Source organism: Lipotes vexillifer, unplaced genomic scaffold (genome assembly GCF_000442215.2).
Source record: "Lipotes vexillifer unplaced genomic scaffold, Lipotes_vexillifer_v1.1 scaffold513, whole genome shotgun sequence".
NCBI classification, from domain to species: Eukaryota; Metazoa; Chordata; class Mammalia; order Artiodactyla; family Lipotidae; genus Lipotes; species Lipotes vexillifer.
Genome location: NW_006777952.1, coordinates 403,664 through 422,207, shown reverse-complemented (window position 1 = coordinate 422,207; position 18,544 = coordinate 403,664). Strand labels below are relative to the sequence as shown.

Below are 18,544 nucleotides of genomic sequence, written 5' to 3'. Positions count from 1 at the left end.
TGTAGGGAATAAAAAAGAGGGTCATTTAAGAGAGAAGTTAACGTGTCAGAAACTGTAAGCAAACAATGGGATTTTAAAAGAGGAACTGACAGAAACAATTTCTTCGTAGTAGGCTGAAAGATTTTAAGGATCAGTGAAGGAAACTTGTAGTCAGTGCGTGGCTGAAAGAGGTAGAGAGACGGAAAGGACGGAGCTGTGTTTAAAAATGGATAAAGATTTAGGAAATCAAAGAATCACAGAGGTCCTCCAGAGGCCTGCTTTTAAAGACACAAAGGCTAATATTATGACAGGATTGAAATAAGGTCAACATTAGAACAGTACTGATCCCTGATTGCTGAGACTGTGGGTTGCTTTTCCTTTTCGCCTCTCTATGGTTTAACATGATCTACCATGGACCTGGATTACTTTTATAATCAAGAAGAGAATTTAGCACACGTAGTAGGAGGGAGCGGGAAGAAACTGAGGCTGGGGTATTTGGAGCAGTGAGAACTGTAGGATGGGCAAGAAGGAGAAATCTCAAGAGCAACAGCTGCCTGGGGTGGCTTCACAGTGAGGCTGCTGCTGGAAAGACGGAGCCCCTGGACTCGATGGAGGAAGTGAACGGACTCCAGAGACGGGAGAGGATGTCCTCTAAGGCCCATTCCAGTCTTTGACTCCAGGGTTTGATGCATGATCAGGTTGCCACCTTTTGTTTTCTAAGAACTCAAAATCCCCTGCAATGCTCTTCTCAACGTTCCCTTCCCCATGAATACGTTTTCCTTTCATCTCCTCTGGAATCACTGTGGCTGTGTTGATGGGCTGAGCATTTAGCTAGTTCCCACCTTCATTACTCCAAGCTCTGAAAGGCTCTACCTGCCCAAGCTGAGAAGGTGTAGATGATGCCAGAAGAGGCCAAGGTGTGCTTGAAGTTCTCTTCCCTCTAACTGAGGAGTGTGCAAAATTGCCAGTGGATACCAAGGCAGCCATGGGTTCTTTCCTGCCACTTACTGGCTGGGTGAACTTGGCCAAGCTACTGAACCTGTAAAGTCCTTGATTTCGCTCTTCTGAAAAATAATGACACTTGACTGGATTGGAGTAGCTAAAGATATCTGCTCAATCTTAAAGTAATCTGATTCATTATTTACTCAGCTTCTTTACATGCACATGGCTGTGCTAAATATTAGTTTTAGAATTTAGGAGTCTCATAGACAGGGCCCATCTCATGATATGGCTTCAAGATCCCTAGTACCGTGCCCAGCACATTCCCTTTTGTAAAAATCACATTTAAAAAACTGAGATGAAATTCACCTGACACCAAATTAACCATTTTAAAATATATGATTCAGTGGCCTTTAGTACTTTCACTCACGCTATCTTTTTGAAGTGTTAGACTAACACAGCCTTTGGGGTTGGTTCCGTTTTGTTTTAATAAAACAGTGCTGCACTGCACCTCCATGCTCATCCCCTTGTGAACTCACGTACAGGAAACTCTCCAGGTCTAGGACGTGAAGAACCTGCCGGGTCATTTGGCCTACAGGTGCGTTTTCAGTTCAGCATTTGCTGTCAAACTGCTCTCCAGAGTGGTTTACCACTGCTGTCCGTGCCCCGGCAGTGTCTGAGAGTTCCCATTTCTGCTTCTTCTCCCATCGTGGGGTGCGATATTCCCCATCGTGGTGTGGGAGCCCCACAGCACAGAGCAGGTAAAAGAAATGAACCAGCTCGGGCAACGTCACCACGGAGAGGTCTCAAGAACTAATGGTGAGTGAAAAAGGCAAGCTGCAGAGCACAAAAGGGTTGTGGTAACTCGACTCCATCCAGAAAATTTTATTTCTTTGGTTACAAAGATACTTGAAGGGAATACAACAAAATATTGGCAAACACCAATTCTAAGTGAGGGGGAAATGGGAGGGTTTGATCTAAAAAGTTCTCAAAACCTTGTTGTATTAAAAAAAAGTCCTCAATTAAAAGGGGGGAATTGATGTGCAGAGATTCCCAAAATATACTGGGGAACAGATTTTTTTGAAGCAGCTTCCACATTTGGACTCACTTTTCCCCATGCAGAGGTTCATATTAGTGGAGCTGGCTAGGCTTCCCTTGTGAACATTGTTTAAAAGTAGATACAATATCAAGGAATTTTGGAAGTTCTTATTTTTAACCAGTAAAATGAAAATTTTCCACAGCTTGTAATAAAATAAGTGCTCAAGCAGGAGCCTGCCTCTTTTGCTCCATGTAACTACAGCTCAAAACCTGTGCGAGGCTATTCTGGGCCTGGGGTGCAGGAGGTGACTCACTGTGTCCCTCCCTCACCCTTCCCCCACCCATTTATTCAGGTAAAATCAGATTAGAATAAACATCAAAGGCGGCTTTGGAAGGGAAGGGAAGTCAGAGACATTGAGACCAGGGCTGATGACAACCATGTGGGTGACATGCTGGCTTCTTAATTAGAGGCAACCGCAATTTACGAGCACCCATTTCCCAGGAACGGCACTAACTTTCACAGCTTCCTTTGTGTGCCCGTGGAAGAAACATTTAGAGCATGCATTCGCAATATATAATTTTTTGCTCTCTTTTTCATAAATGTAAAAGTCTCATGCCTGCTTTTAATGTTATCTGAAATGTTAAAATAAATAAAAGTATGTGACTATGAGCAGATCAAGCATACCTCATACCTGTGAACATCTCTGCTCTAGGATAAAGTGCCAGTACTGCCCTGAAACTCCCGAGTTTTGGGCAAATCTGGATTTGAAGCCTGACCTGACCACTCAGAGGCTGTGGACCTCAGGCGAGCGTCTCGCTTTCTCTTAGCTTCTATCCCCATCTCTGGAAAGGTGATATGATACCTGCCACTTGGGGCTGCTTTGTAGATTCTGTGAGGCACTTAGCACCACTGCCAATTAACTTAAAAAAATAACAAACCTGAAAATGTTAATCTGAATAATAGCCTTGGGAAGTAGGCTAACCCCTTTCTTCCCATTTTATAGATGAGAATACTGAGGCCCAGACAACACACTTCCACTGAGGAGGGCTAACGCTTGTCCAGGCCAAGCCCCTTTCACTGAGTACCGCCCCCCACCCCCACCCCGACCAAGTGTCTGCAGGTGAACGGTAGATCTGGAGTCACCTTCTCCCCAGCCTTAGTCTTTGACCCCAAAATAGTGTCCAGGGTGATTGCTCACGTGGCTCCTCAAGGCCCCAGGATCCAGTTTCCTTAGCACTAGTTAAGTAAGTATTATATTAACCAGCTCTTGTATGTTCTGTCAACTGGGCTGTAAGCTTTATTTCAGAGAAGGGACCAAGTCTCCTGGGCCTCAGTAGGCCACAAGCCTCTGAAAAACAGGCTGTATTCCTTGTGAGAGACCTTCAATGGAGACCTTCCCTGCATAAGCTCATTTTAGCTTTAAGTTTCACCATCCAAGTTTTACCAAGGTGACACACAGACACAAAACTAGAAATAGACTTTCCTATCTGTTCCCCTGAACCCCTTACCTTTGTGCCCTTTCTCAAGTCACTGAACCTCTCAGCCTCAGGTTCCTCACCGGTAAAGTGAGGACATTAATATCTTCCCTGCATGTTCTGTGGATCAAAATAAAATGAGATGCTGTGTGGGAAAACCTTTAGTAAACTTTAAGGCAGTTTCCCTCTCTGACTCCCAGCCTGAGCCCCCTCCTTCCTCAAACAAGCAGTAGGACTGTGCCCTCTGTTCCCTTAAAGCATTTCTCAGCAGACCTGCCCAGCTGCCTCAGCTGAGAGGGGACCAAGTGGTCTCACATTCAGTAAAGGAGGAAGAAACGGTGCGTCCATGCTGAAAAACTTGCCGAATTTCTAGCGCTTGTTAGGTCCATCTCTATTTATTGTGTTCTAAGCTAAACTCCTTCCAGGATGCCTAAAATCTCCTGTCTTACAAGTTTCCAGCAATGAAATCTTGGTCAAGTTACTTAATGTATCTGAGCCTCAGTTTCCTCATTTAACAAAATATGATAATACTTGCCTCACTGGGTTATTGTATCAAATGAGGACACATTCCAGTAGGCAGTCAGAGCCTGTGATTTTTTCCCCCTCTTCCCTTGTTGCTTTTCTCTCTCTTCTGTTTATCTTTCTAAACCTCCGTGCCTCAGCTTGCTTTCTGTGACGAGGGGATAAGAATACCTGGCCTACTTAGCTCACTGCTTGTTGTGTGACTCTGGAATAAAGGCTGTGGTAGGGCTTTGGAAACGATGACATGTAGTATAAATACCGGTGTGGGGTTATTCCCGGGATGTCCGACCTTGAACTGATGAGCGTGCTGGTCCTTCCAGGCCTGGGCTGTTGTGTGCAGTGACCACATGTAGAAGGTCACTTAACATACCTTCTCTTACTGCTCTTCCTGAGGCCCCTGATGCTCTCACATCTACCTGTGGTGCCCTGTAGCCTCCTAACACCTGTCACTCACACGCCTCCCCCTTCTGTCTCTTTCGCCTCCTCTGGATCACGAGACCCAGGACTGTCCACCCACTGCTCCCTGGATACAGAATGATGCCTGCCCCAAATCCTCCGGGCTGTGAGAAGCTGCCTGTCATATGAGCCCCCCCTCCTTAGCGTCCTGAATAAATACTAAAGACTCATTATGGGGAGCTAAGGAAAATAAGACGTGCTCCCAAAGCCCCCAACGACCCACAGTGTGAACACCCTCGCCCCCTGCAGAGGCCACCAGCCCCCTCTGTGGCTGAGGAAGAGCCGCTGAGTATTGGACTCAGAGGGGGCCAGGGTGCTGCCGGCTGGGAGCTGGGAGGGCGGGGGCCACAGAGGCAGGGGAGCTGAGCTGCTCTATTCTGGGCACAGTTTCAAGGCCAGCTGCAGGGAGAACAAGCAGTCGCTGTGTGTCTGCAGCTGGCAGTGGTTAGGCTAGGGCTGTCCCTCACTTGGGGTGTATTTAAAGACACCCCAGCAGATGATCATGCCAACAGCAAAAATGCACACACAGCTCCAGCCACGTTCAGTCTCCAGCCCAGCCTTCTCCTTCCCTGCAGCTCCCTGGCCGTGGATTTACGTATCCATAGAGTACAGCGGGCACAGCGGGCTCCTCAGCCTTTCCCCGGTGGAGGTGGTACCACCTGGGGACATGTGCCCCCGGCTCCGGGGCCTCTCTGCCCTCTGACTGAGCTGGCTAAAAGTTCAGGGCATTAGCTGGGGCGGCGCCTCCCACCCTGGGGCTGGTAACCCGGCAACCGCTGGGGAGAGACAGGCAGATGAGTCAAAGAGAAGCACAGAATCTCTGGCTTTGTGTTTTGTTTGTGAAAACTCCCTGTGAATGCAGGCTCCCTTCTGCAGGGAGTGGCAGGGCTTTCCCACACTGCTTCAGGCGAAGGGCTCCTCCTCCAAGGGATGCCCGGGACCCCCTTGACTGCTACTGCAGGCTTAGGGACAAAGCCCATGGGCCGGGAGGAGCCCATCCTGGCCGAACTCTGTTCTTCTCAAGTGAAAACAAGACTACAGGCCTGAATCCCATGGGAAGGGGTTGGCGGGGTGGGGGGGGTGGTGGTGCGGGTTGGTCAACTGAGAACTATGGGCAAGGGACCCGATGGGCCTGAGGTCCCGCAGCAGGTGTGCAGAGAAGTTTGGGCTTCCACGTGGCCAGAGACCAAGCAGACCTTTTCATAGAAGTGACAAGACCTCACGAGAGCAGCCCAGCAGATGCAGGGTGAGAGGTGGGAAGTGGGCAGCTTATCCGCCGGGAAGGGAAGCTGACAAGCTAAGTGTCTGAGGCAGGCTGCTCCAAGTGCCAGCAGAGTGAGGAAAACACGAGTGCACCAGTGGGGTCAGCTGTGTAATTTGAGGGGCCTGGCTCAAAATGCAAATACAGGGCCCTTTGCTAAAAAATCATCAAGAATTTCAAGACAGTGTCAGAAGAGCATTAAACCAAGGGTCCTTCTGAGCGACTGTGCAGGTTGCACACCCATGAAGCCGGCCCTGGGTGCCTGTGAGTCAGCTCCTTGAAAGCAGCGGCGGGCGAGCTGGGGGATGTCTGGCCACCTCCGGCCTCAACCCCAGACCCCTCAGCCCTGTGGCCATCAGCTCCCAGACTTTTACCAGGCTTGGGACATTGCCTCTACCCTCACAGCAGCTCCTCTCCCTGCGTGGGCAGCAACTGCCTTCACCTCTCGGAAAAGGGGAAATTTCAAGGCCACAGTGGGGAGAGGGCTGAGGGCCGGAAGGGACTGCGGCCCTGAGTCCACTGGGCCTCTAGGTCTGGATGGGCCGAGAAAGGCAGGCCCCGTGACTGGAGCCTCCTGGGAGTGAGGCCGTGGATGTGTTGGGAACAGGATGGATGTACAATGGACTACATTTGGGATCACCTCTTGAGGACGCTACAGGACATGTCCTGAGGGTGCGTAACAGTCCAGGAGCAGAACCAAGGTCCAGCAAGCCTTGGGAACTCACCTCCAACTCTATGTGGTCGTGGAGTTTCTTGCAGGTGGCTGCGAAGGTCTCTGAGGTGCCGAATTCAAAGTACCACAGCTTGTTCTTCATCCTGGACCACGAAGCAGAAAGATGACTCAGTGTTCTGTGTTTGAAATGGTCGCGTACAACAGCTCTGCTGTCGGTGTCCCCGGTCTTATGTTTTCAGTACTTGTTAATTGGATCAGGGGTGGAAAATTTTTAACCAACTGTTCTTGCTATGAATTTAGAGAAAAACCCATTTATTTCTTAGACATCACGGCTACTCTGGGTGAACTGCAAACAGATCTGTGAACTTCCTGGTCAGAGAAGGAGAAAGGCCTGCTTTGCCTCCGTATCTGGATCAAGGGAGGAGTTCCATGAAAGTCAACCAGAGGCGGCAAGGGACAGCATGCTCTGGTCACTATCCTTTCTACTACTAACGCAGAGGAACTTCAATAGTTGGGGTACAAAGGGACGATCAGACAGCCCTTTGAGACTTGAGGGATGTACACTCTCAGGACAGAGGGGGAACAGCCCAACATTAAACCAGCTAAAATGTGTGCTACTTTGTCTGTGCTTTGATTGGGAGAAGCAGAGTGGAGAGAATTGGACACAGATTTGCAGGCAAGGTGGAAAGAGAAGAAAAAAAGTTAGTTGTTTGCTAGCAATAGTTCCCCCCACTTCTTTCTCAACTGTGTTTGTTTAGGCTATGACAATCCTTGTTCTATTTGCTTCAAAGTAAGAGCTCACTATTTTGAACTTTAAAAATTTTCAACATTTTCCTTATTGGGGGGAAAAAAGAAACACACAATGGGGTTCCCACGCAGCTGGGAGCTTTGCGAAGTCAGATGGTGTGTCGCACACTTGGTCGTTTTGATCAGATGGTCTCACCAGGAAGTGTTTCTGAAGGTATTCCATTCCTTCCACGCCAACTGTCATCCCCTTATCAGGGGCTGGCTAAGAGAAGGGACACTGTCCAGTTTATAAGCTGGCAGATTCTGCTGAGGAAGGATTTAAAAAAAATCACATTCTTCTTGGCACACTCTTCAGGAGAGAGGATGCCGCTCTACGTGTTGCGGATCCTCCATCCTCAGATCTGTGGACTAAGAGGAAAGGAGCATTCTTCAAAGGGAAGAAGGCTCTTATTTCTTCCTAGTATTCCTTAGGTCATACTGTTTAGAATAACAGACAAAACTTTTCTCTCTACATTTCTCAAAGAGTCCACCTAGAACTTGAAGATGAGACTGTGTCCTCCCATTGCGTGAAGATTTCTAAGACCTAGTTGGGAAGATTTCTGACTCTTGGTATGCAGGAGAAGAAATGACAAATGATGAAGGAAATAAGAATAAACAGGGCTTCCCTGGTGGTGCAGTGGTTGAGAGTCTGCCTGCCGATGCAGGGGACGCGGGTTCGTGCCCCGGTCCGGGAGGATCCCACATGACGCGGAGCCGCTAGGCCCGTGAGCCATGGCCGCTGAGCCTGCGCGTCCGGAGCCTGTGCTCCGCGACGGGAGAGGCCACAGCAGTGAGAGGCCCGTGTACCAAAAAAAAAAAAAAAAAAGAATAAGCAAGATTTATGGAGTTATGCTCATGAAGAAAGTTAGAAAGGACTGGGTGTGCTTTAAGTAGACCACTGCTTCTCAACCAGCGTGCTGCGGCACAGGTACGCCTGAGATACCAATCTCCTCAGCCTTCAGGGTGGCCAGGTTGGGGTCTGGGGCAGGCTGAGCACCACCCTCCCCATGCCACAGCTGGCATTCTCTTCTGTGTGACAGAAATGCCAAACAAATGCTTTTGTTTTCTATGCCTGCCATGAAATGCATAGGAAACACTGCTCTGATCACTAGTTCTCTGTGTGCACAGTAATGTGAATACAAACTACCTGGGGATTTCACTGAAATGCAAATTCTGATTAAGTCATTCAGGATTTGGGCATAAGAATTCCTTGTTTTCTAATAAGCTGCTAATGCTGGTCCAGGGATCACACTTGGAGCTGTGAGGATCTGGAGACTACATTTGTGGTTCTGAGACATTAGTATTCATAAGAATTACTTGGCGAATGTGATTAAAATGCTAGTTCCTGGGGTCCAATTTGTAGAGATTCTGTGTGATAGCTGTGGGACTGGGCCCAGGAATATGCATTTTTATGAGTGCCAGGTGATCATTATGCAGGTGGTGAGCTGTCAGGACTTTGAGAAACATTGCTCTAGATCCCAGTGAAATGACACCCAAGGAAGAGGACAGACCGATTAACCCTGAAAGAGAGGATTCCTCAGGGAGGACAGAATGAGGGTCAGTGCCTTTCAATAGACAGTGATGGCAAAAGACCCAGTAATAGGAAAAACACAGATTGTCATACATGTCAAGGTTGAGGATGCCTCTCCAGCAGTGAAAGCATCTCTGCAGCCAGGAGACCCGCATTATGATTCCACTTTCAAATATCACTGCTGTTGTGAATCATGACTTTTGAAAGTTATTGCCAGGAGATTTAGAGTTTTAATAAAAATTTCCAGAAGCCACAAGCTATTTTTGCCCAGAAGTGGCTCTTCTGATGATCTAATAAGGTTAAGAGGTCAGTATCACAGAATGACTGAGAGGATCAAACAGACTGCTCTTCCATTGCTGGTTAAGTGTCCATTACTGGCTGTGTAACCTAAGCCTCAGTTTCCTGATCTGTAAAGTGGAGATAATAAAAAGATCTGCTTCAAGGGGTAGTTGAGAAGATTAAATGGGATGACTGCAAAGCACTTCCCATAATGCTTGCTGCAATGATAAACTCACCAAGACTGTCAGCTACTTACTTATCAGTTATAATTTCAATGTCTTTTGAGTTGGCATGTTTGGATAACATAATAAGGTTAAATGACAGATCAGGTTGGGTAGCCGTAGACATTATACATTCAAATTTTTCTGGGACAGAAAAATATGTGATCATATTTGTCAGATCATGTGTCTTGACTTTTGGTTAAAAATACATGTTCCCAACATGTCTAATCTAATAGATTTTTTCCAGAGTCACAGACCACACCCGAATCCTTGGCTAATTATCTTGACTGGTCACATAATTGTCCAAAGACGTGAGGCTGATTGCAAATATGCTTTTGAGAAAGTGCACGTTTGGTGTGAGACAAAGTAGTTATCGATTCAAGAAATATTCGTTGTGCCAGGACTAGATAGGGTGTACTAGGTGCAATGGAGAACAAAACACAGCACTCCACGGGCCAGACACCTGGGAAGGGCAGCCAAGGAAACAGATCATAGGGTCGTGTGCTAAGCACTGGGACCACCTAGGAGGAGGGACATCCAATTCTTAGTGGGACCACCACTCATCCTAGGTGGATGATGAGTTCCGAAGGATGTGGAAAGGAATAGGGAAGGTGGAGGAAGAACATTCTAGGCAGAGGAAAAAGCCCAAGCAATGGCACAGGGTAAGAGTGAGCATAGACCTGCTAGAGGGGATCTGGAACTCAAGGAGGGGTGGATTGGCCAGGTAAGGCTGGAAGGGCAGATAGGAGCAAGATTATAAAAGCTGGGATGCCATGTTTAGGTGTTTGAGCTTTATCTTAAAGTCTGTAGTGTGTCATGGACCATCCTTAAGTGGGGGTGGTGATAGGGGGTGGCAGTAGTGACCTGAACAGACTTGTGCTTTTTATAGATCACTTTGTCCCAAGTCTGGAGAGTGGACTGCAAGGGGTGGGTGCAGACTGGAGACCTGGAGAATGGTTTCTAGGTGGTGTAGAAACTCAGGAGAAACCCAGGAGAGAACTGGGAAGGACCTGAACAAAGGCAGTGATAGTAGAGCTCAGGAGAAGAGAAGGGATTCACAAGCTAAAATATAGGAGGTGGAACTGACAGGGCTGGTTTGTTGTAAGGAGTGAGTAAGAAAGAATAGTCAAAGTGACACCCAAGTTTTTGTCTTAGATGGCATGATTGATGGCAGGTGCTGTTCACTGAGAGAGTGGCACAGGAGATCAATTCTCCAGTGGCAGTCCTCTTTGTAATTGAAGGACAGCACTTTTGTGTTGTGGCTCATCTGTCCATCTATCCATCCGTCCACCCACCCACACATTCATTCATCCATCCATTCGCCCACCCATACATCATCTATTGAGCCATACTATGGAACAGGCACTGCATAAAGGCCTGGAGATAAGTGATGAGTAAGACAGGCAAGATCTCTGCCTCACAGAGTTTACATACTTTTAATAGCTTCCCCAAGATGCTAACCTCTGCCCCACAGGGAACTATGTGTTCAAAATCTGACAGCTTTTGGGACTTCCCTGGCGGTCCAGTGGTTAAGACTCCACGCTCCCAATGCAGGGGGCATGGGTTCGATCCCTGGTCGGGGAACTAAGATCCCCACATGCCACATGGCACGGCCAAAAAAAAAAAAAAAAAAACAAAGACAAAATCTGACAGCTTTTATTTCTCCTTTTTTAATTTGGGCACATTTTAGTTAGAAGTAAATACATTCTATTCCTATGGTTCTTTGGTTTTGCACTCTGCTAAACATTTCACGTATACTATCACTTTCGATTCCCTGAAGAGCCCTATGAAGTAGGTACTATTACTACAAGTCAGGGAAGACTTGGGGGAGAAGTAAGTTGCCTAAGGTTGCAGAGCAAATAAGTGCGGAGGGGGCACCCAACTCTGACTGTCGGACCCCAGAGCCTGTGCTTTGCTCCCCTGCCACGGTATCTTCTCATGCTTTTGCATGTTGTGTGATGTGGTGTTGTGTGCTCCTATTACACCGCCTGGGCTGGCCTGGTTGTCCTTCACGAGGCTGTGAAATGGATGCAGGTGTGGGCCTGGGGCGTTAGTGGCTGCATCGTGCACTAGGAAATGCTGTCTGATGAAGAGTGTGTGTCGCCCCCCACCCCCCTCCCCCAGGTCCCAGTGGCCAGGGAGGTTCTAGAGGAGTTTCGATTGGATTTGTCACAGGAACCTCCTGGTCTTGAATCTACACCATCTCAGAAAGTCAGGGAGACCAGAATTGATCCCTAGAAAAGCCAGATGTTCCCAGGACACCCTGCACCTTTCATTCTCTCTGCTCACCCAGGAATGAGGCAGAGGCTGTGCCCTTGCACCATCTCCTACACAGGGTGAAACAGGGAAAGCTGGGAGACAAACGTAAATTGTTCCTTGGGCACCTCCAACTTCAGCTTCAACGCCGGCCAATTTTGGCCACTCAGAACAAGAGAGGGTAGTGTGGTCTAATGCAAAGATCCCACGATGGAATCGAGGAGCCCTGCCTTCAAATTCTGACTCTGCCCTTTATGGGTTGTATAACGTTGAGCATTTTTTTTTACTTTTTCTGAGCCTCCTTACTCATAAAATGGGTAAATACCTAATTCACAGAATGTTATAAATACTGAATGAGACATGTAAAATCATCTAGAACAACTCTTGGTCTATAGGCCCTCATCCCCTATACACATTAAAAGTTTGTTCATTGAATGTCACCGATGGCCTGTCAGTAATCAAAGTACTATCCTTCTAATGAAGGTCACATATCTTATTTCTCAGAAAAATTGCCACTAGCCTTATATTAGATAATACAGAGGGGGATTACTTTGGTTGCCTCTGTCCTGGCCACCAAAATGGTTGAAAGTTCAAAGACTGGGGCCATGGGGGTAGAGGCACAAGAAGGAAGAGACTCCTCTTGGGATAAAGGTTGATCAGGTGGAGATGGCCCCCAGAACCCTGCATGATTGAGGCCCACTAATGGTGGGCCCTCAGGTGGAGGCTGCCTTCAGGCCAAGTGACACAGAGGAGACAAGAGAGACCCTCTCTTTGTATATGTTGGGAGGCTGTCGCCAAGGACTTCACTGGCAGGCCTATCTGAGGCCGGGTTCCCTTAAGGTTTCTCAGCTGCTCTGAAAACAGGAAGGAAGGCAAGCTCCCAGCCTACTGTCATTGCTTACCGAGACACCAGAGAGCAGTAATCTGGATTCTTTGGTTCTGTCTACACTGGCAGAGCAGATTTGTATAGCATATAATCAACAGGTTATTTGTTGATCTGGAAGTAGAGAAAGCCTCTCATCAGGGAGGCTTTGGGCTTTTGGTTTTGCACTCTGATAAATATTTTACATATATTATCTCTTTCCATTCTTGGAAGAATCCTATGAGTAGGTATGCTTGATACAAATAAGAAATTCACAGGTTGAAGCAAATTCACCTCTGCCTCATCTTCTCTTTTCCCTTTCCCCTTTTCCCTCTACCAGCACCAGTACCTTTCCAAAGCCTTTGGTAAAAGCCAACAGGCATGTGATACCCTATAATTTGACAAAGCCCCCACTCTTCCTGCTAACTAGACAGCCTGACTGCCAGCGTTCCTCCTGTCTTTTGAAGATGTCTCCCCCCGCCACTTTACCCTTAGCCCTTGCCAGAGGTTTGCTGCTGCATGCATGGGGCACTGGTTTTTGTCTGTTTCATTTTCAGTTGTACAGGAACATGGCATGTGGAATCCGTGAGGCTAGTGTTCCTGCCTGGCTCTGCCACTTCCTGGTTAGACAAATTATTTCAGTTCTTTGACCCTTCATTTCTTCTTCTACAAAACGGGAATATTATTTTCTACCCAGCAGAGCTGTGAAGCTCACGTGGCAAATGCGAAGCACCAAGCAGGTGTCTAACACATGGGAAGTGCTCCATCACTGTTCTATCTTGTTGCTAGGAGACACACTCACTGGGAGACTCGTTCCCCAAAGGCTGCAGGGGTAGGGACAGGAGCAGCGTGCGGGCCTATCCCAGGCAGCCAATATTTTTTGAAGAACATAAAACTAACAATGTTTTAATGACTTCTGGACTGCATTCCTCTTCCTGAGTTTTTTTTGGCCCACCATTTCTTTCCTTCTCATAATCACCTTTCAGCTGGAGATGACTAATCCTTAACCAGTTGTCCTGAGGCTGGTTTCCAGGTCCACGAAACTCCTAGGTTCACTGTCAGGCTCTAAACTACCCCGGTGAACCTGTTCTTGAGGGAGAAACCCCTTGTCTGGGCTCCAAGGGACTCTCAGTCACATGGAGGAGCGGCAAACAGCAGCAGTGACACCATGGGTTGATTCTATTTCTGGGCTTTCTTAATTTCCTCCTGCTTTCTAAGAAAATAATATTGATTAGTAGTTGAATCTTTTAATTTGACAGATGAGGGGAAAATGAGACGAATTAAAAATGTTCTTTTATATTTGTCAGCAATTTAGGGCTGGATTCAGTCACCATCCTGACAGCCTATGAACAGCCTGTCTTCAAGGATGTCCACAAGAAAAACCAAGCTGGCTGCTGGGCATTTTCACCAGCAAGGGCAATGAGCTTCTGGTGGCCCTTTTCTGATAATCTAGGAAGTTTTAAGGGCAGGAGACTTTTGAAGTCATCAAAGCATGAAAACATTTCTTTGGACGTAGAAGGCTACAAAGAAGACACTAGAGCTATTTCTAGAAATAGGAGCCCTTGAAGTGAAGGTATTCCTCTTTCTGGTTTGGACTTTGATAATCAGGTTCCCTGAGTGGGTCATGACTCGAACAGTCAGTTAGGCCTCTCTCAGCCCAGTGAAGCAGACGCTGCCCACATGATCGTGCTCTGTGTTGTGCTGAGGGAGCCGAATGATATGGGGGCCATGCTGGGCCAGTGGGCAGGAGACTCCCCTCCAGCCCCAGTTCTCATACACACTACAATGTGATACCACAAGAGTTACTTGGGGACTCCCAGACTCAGTTTCCTCATCCTACAATGAAGGGCTCGGGACGATGGATTTCTGCGGTTTCTCCAAGCTCCGTCAACAACTTGAGATAACAGGATACAGGGCAGGGTCGGAGGGCCCACGTGCACCACAACCAGTGCCGTGTAGAAGTGTGGGCCCAAGTATTGCCAGGGCTGCCATTTTTTACAGAGATGCCAGAAATGTGTTTTTGTGTAAAATCTCCTGATTATTAAAGTTGGCAACCAGTTCAACTCTTTAAAAGAACACCGTATAGGCCAAGAACCACACATCCAGGGAGAACTATGCCTAGCCAACAGGCTACTTCGGTACACTAGGTGTACATTTTCATAAGGTTCATCTCAACTAAAACACAAAACCAAATGATCTCACTTAATACCATGGGTTTGCTGGGTTACTGGTGGTGGTATTGCTATGACTACTAAAGATAGTAGACTGGTGCCAGGTTATTAAGGAAAATAGTAAAATCTAGCAACAACCAGACAGGTATGATAGCGACACAGGAAGGGCAACTTGAGCTGAATGACGACTGTTAGTAATACTGCCGAGGCTACTTGATCTGTTAACATTTTACATTATTTGAATCCCAAGTGCTTTTGGACGTTTAGTAATTGTGTTAACTAAAGTTTAGATCAAAGGTTTCGGGCTTCCCTGGTGGCGCAGTGGTTGAGAGTCCGCCTGTCGATGCAGGGGACACGGGTTCGTGCCCCGGTCCGGGAGGATCCCACATGCAGCGGAGCGGCTGGGCCCGTGAGCCATGGCCGCTGAGCCGGCGTGTCCAGAGCCTGTGCTCCGCAACGGGAGAGGCCACAACAGTGAGAGGCCCGCGTACCGCAAAACAACAACAACAACAAGAACAACAAGAACAAAGGTTTAAAAAGAAAAATAAAAGCCAAGGTAGGTAGGCTTAGTTCTAAGGTCAGGATGTCCAGTCCTGTAAGGGACCAGTGACTGTCGCCTCACAGGTGCTGCAGAGGCCATCTGTGTTACCTGCACACACAGCTGCCCTGGCCCATCAGAGAGCTTGTCACCACACCGAATCCACCCTGCATGCTGTCCCCTGCTCTCACTGTTCACTGGAATGGCACTCGGTGACCTGCAGGCACAGAGCTGTGGATGGCAGGGGCTCTTCCAAGAGGAGGTGGTGACCCCTTTGGTACAAGGGAGAGTGAGCCCCCAGCAGTCAGGAAGCAGGCTTTATAAATAGCTGTTTCTGTTCTCTGAGTGTGACTCTTGTGCCCGCTGTTCTTGCCAACAGATTTGTCGTGGCTCAGCTCAAGGGGCAAGGTATTCCCTGGCTTTTTTCCATACTAGGGACAAGACTGGTGTTCATGGTGCTCAGAAAAATCTAGGGTGGTGAATGGACGGGAGGACTGGAGACCAGAGTCCAGGAGGGGGTGGGCAGAGGTATGGGGAACAAGAAAGAGGGGAGAGCTCAAGAAGGGTCTAAAGAAAATGAAAAGACCAAGAAAGGAGGGAGAAACCCGCCTAGCATGTATTTTATAGTATATAGATCGAATCCTCTTAATAACCTATGAAGACACTTCTGAAGTCATTTTCATGTGTGAAAAGTTACCTGCAAAATCACAGATGACAGAGTGTTTGCACTTAAGGGAACTTTGGGGTCCAGGGTTTCCCAGCCAGGAGATCACAGGTTCCAAGGAATATTCCAAAGTATGGAAGGAGTCCATGAGTTGCTGTCAACATTTCGTAATATGTAATAGTACTTGGGCATTTACTCATAACAAAGACTGCACAGACTAACTAGCGGGTTAAAGTGTTTTGTGATGTCAAATGGAATAAAATCAATTACATCGGTTACTCTTGGCAACCAGAGGAACTGATTGAATGGCAAATGGATATTGTTGATTCATAAAGATGGAAAATGAATGATTACTTAGAACAGCCTTATGGCTGACAGAAATCTTATTCAGTATGGCACCCATGGTGGGGGGCTGGTGGTGAAGAATAAATAAAAATAGTGAACTATTGGATAGTATGTGGGTGCGTGCGGAACCGTCACTCCATACCAGCTCTGGATGGTACTTCCTTTCTAAACCGTAGCAGCCTTCTCAGGGTACAGATGAGGAAACTGAGGCCAGTCCTCGAGGATGCAGTTGCTGGAATTCGAACTCCAGCTCCCAGCTTCCCATCCTTATCCCTTACGTTTCCACTCCCCCCACCCCTCCTCCGGCTATGCCCCAAAGGCATCTGAGAGAAGTGGAAAGGTCAGCCAAAGCCACAGGAGCTGGTGACTGCAAAGCTGCGGGCCATTCTCATGCCTGCCTGTGGGCTGGCTTTGATCACACCTACTGCTCAGGCCACAGGAAGGCCACGAGCTCCAGCTCGAGGTTGGCCGGCTCGTTGCTCAGGACCCCCACGGTGCTTTTCCCCACAGAGCGTGCAGTCTGGGTCTCCCTGTTGGTCTCCAGTCTCCACTCTTGCCCCAGAGTAACAAAGGGCCAAACCCACTGGCCTCATCCAGAGCAGTCTCTCTACCCCTTCAAGGGTAATTCTAAGCTGCAGAGAATCTGCTCCCTCTGAGCAGTGACCCTTCACTTGCACACAAGACAGTTTGTTTCTGTGGACGAGGGACAGAGTCTCCTTTGGTTGGTGCTCCTGAATTCTGCCCGGCACCCGACAGTATCTCCTGCTAAGGGCAGGACTCCAGCACGAAGCCAGCCAAAGTCTGAAACCAGATCCTCCCCCAGTGCAGCACCCGGGGACACACGTGTGTGCAGGCACACACCCAGGCCCAAACAGGGAGGCTCCTCTCAGGCTCTCCATCCACGGGTACCGAGCACACTCACGGCCTCTGATGCTCTGAGGCCCCGGGGTCTCTCCGAAGCCCGACTTGAGAACCGCCACAGTGACGGGAATGCCACCACATGGTCCTGCCACTTTGGGGGCGACCCTCAGGAGAGACAGCTGGTGAGGCAGCTAGGGTTTTCCTCTCCTGAGGGCCTGAGTGTCTAGAGTGTCTTGCAGTCAGTATCCGTCCTTGCCAAGAGAAAACAGCTACCTTCCCCCATCCAAAAACGTAAAAATAAAAATAAAATAAAAATCTCACCGAGTTTGGCTGTTTTTAGCAATCCTTTCTCCCTTTGAAGATTTATTTGTGGAATGAAAATCCCCTCCAGGCCTATTTGGCTGAGGCTACGGGGCTCTGAATAAGCTCGATCGCACAGTTCTCAGACAGCAAAATCGAATACGGGGACCAAAAGCAATCCTGCTCCCGGAGGGAAAGGGGCAGAGGCAGATGGGTGTGGGGTCTCTAAGGTTCTGTAGCGACTGCTTAGCTGTTGTACAGCTTTTTGATTCCGAGCTACGCTTTGCCAGCACTCACACATCCATCAGCCCAGGAAGCTGGTATCCGAAGGCAGGAGGGGACGGTTAGGGCCGAGTGGGGAGGATGGCTGATTAGAACATAGCCCTGAACACCTGGAGAAGGCCTAGGCTGAGGAAGCCCTCAGAAGCTCTTGCTGAGGAAGGCCACTTCCTGGGTCCTGACCAACCAAGGTTAGAAACTGAGGAACTGTCTGGGGGAGTAGGAGGCAAGCCCCCAAAGCAGGTCCACACCCTCACCCTACCGTAATTCACCTACCAGCATTCCCAGGGACGCTCCGAGACAGACGGCAGAGCTTCCCCTCCCTCTCCATGCCCTCCAATCCAGCTCACCCCCAGCTGTTGGGAATCCCTCAGTCCTCACTTATCCAGTGTCTATTTTGTGCTGGACCTGCACTAGCTGCTTTAGGAACCAAAGGGTCCCCTCACGTGGTCCTCACACTTGTCTTCTGTGGTGGGTGCTATGTGGCTATTTTGCAGATGCGTCTGAGGCTGCTGCTTCTTGGCAAACGCTCAGCTGGCCTCGAGTGGTATCGTGGTGTCTGAGGGGTGCTGGCTGAATATCTCTCCCTCCCACGACCGGCCTTTCTGAACTTGAGGAGCTGCCCCACTTGTGATAGGTCAGGTTACAAAAGATCCATGCTTAAGCCAGTTGTTTGTCACTCCGAGCACATTTTCCCATAGAAACAATGTTATGTTGAGATTGGGTTCTCAGAGTAACTACCAAAGGCAACTAGCCTGTTAGGTATCCGATGTCTAGTTTTGGAGACAGCTTGGTAGAGCTGAAAAAGCCCTGGTTAGAAGCCAGAAAGGCCTGGGTTCCAGCCCCAGGTCAGTCACTTACTTGCTATGTGGCCTTGGGCAGCTCATTTAGTCTCTTTTCCTTAGTTTCTTCATCTTTGAATTGGTATGATATTCCCTAGCTTGCAGGGGTTGTTGGGAATATTAGTTGAGGATGTATACGTGGGTCCTCTGACATACACTCAAATAATGAAGCAACAGAACTCCACTGCCACGTATAAAACTGGCTTTGTGGCCTCATGGATTCTGAGTCCCAACTTGAAATACAAACGGTACGTCTTTCCTGCTG

General features: G+C 48.3%; 1 protein-coding gene across 4 annotated transcripts in view; it reads right to left on the bottom strand.

Moving 5' to 3' along the window:
- Positions 1–18,544, bottom strand: part of DGKG (diacylglycerol kinase gamma) — a 164,734-nt gene that overhangs the window by 47,003 nt on the left and 99,187 nt on the right. For all 4 annotated transcript variants that reach the window (XM_007451383.1, XM_007451380.1, XM_007451381.1 and 1 more), the window contains one exon: positions 6,397–6,487. In XM_007451383.1, coding sequence (XP_007451445.1) covers positions 6,397–6,487 — 91 coding nt within the window. The remainder of the gene's footprint in view (positions 1–6,396; positions 6,488–18,544) is intronic.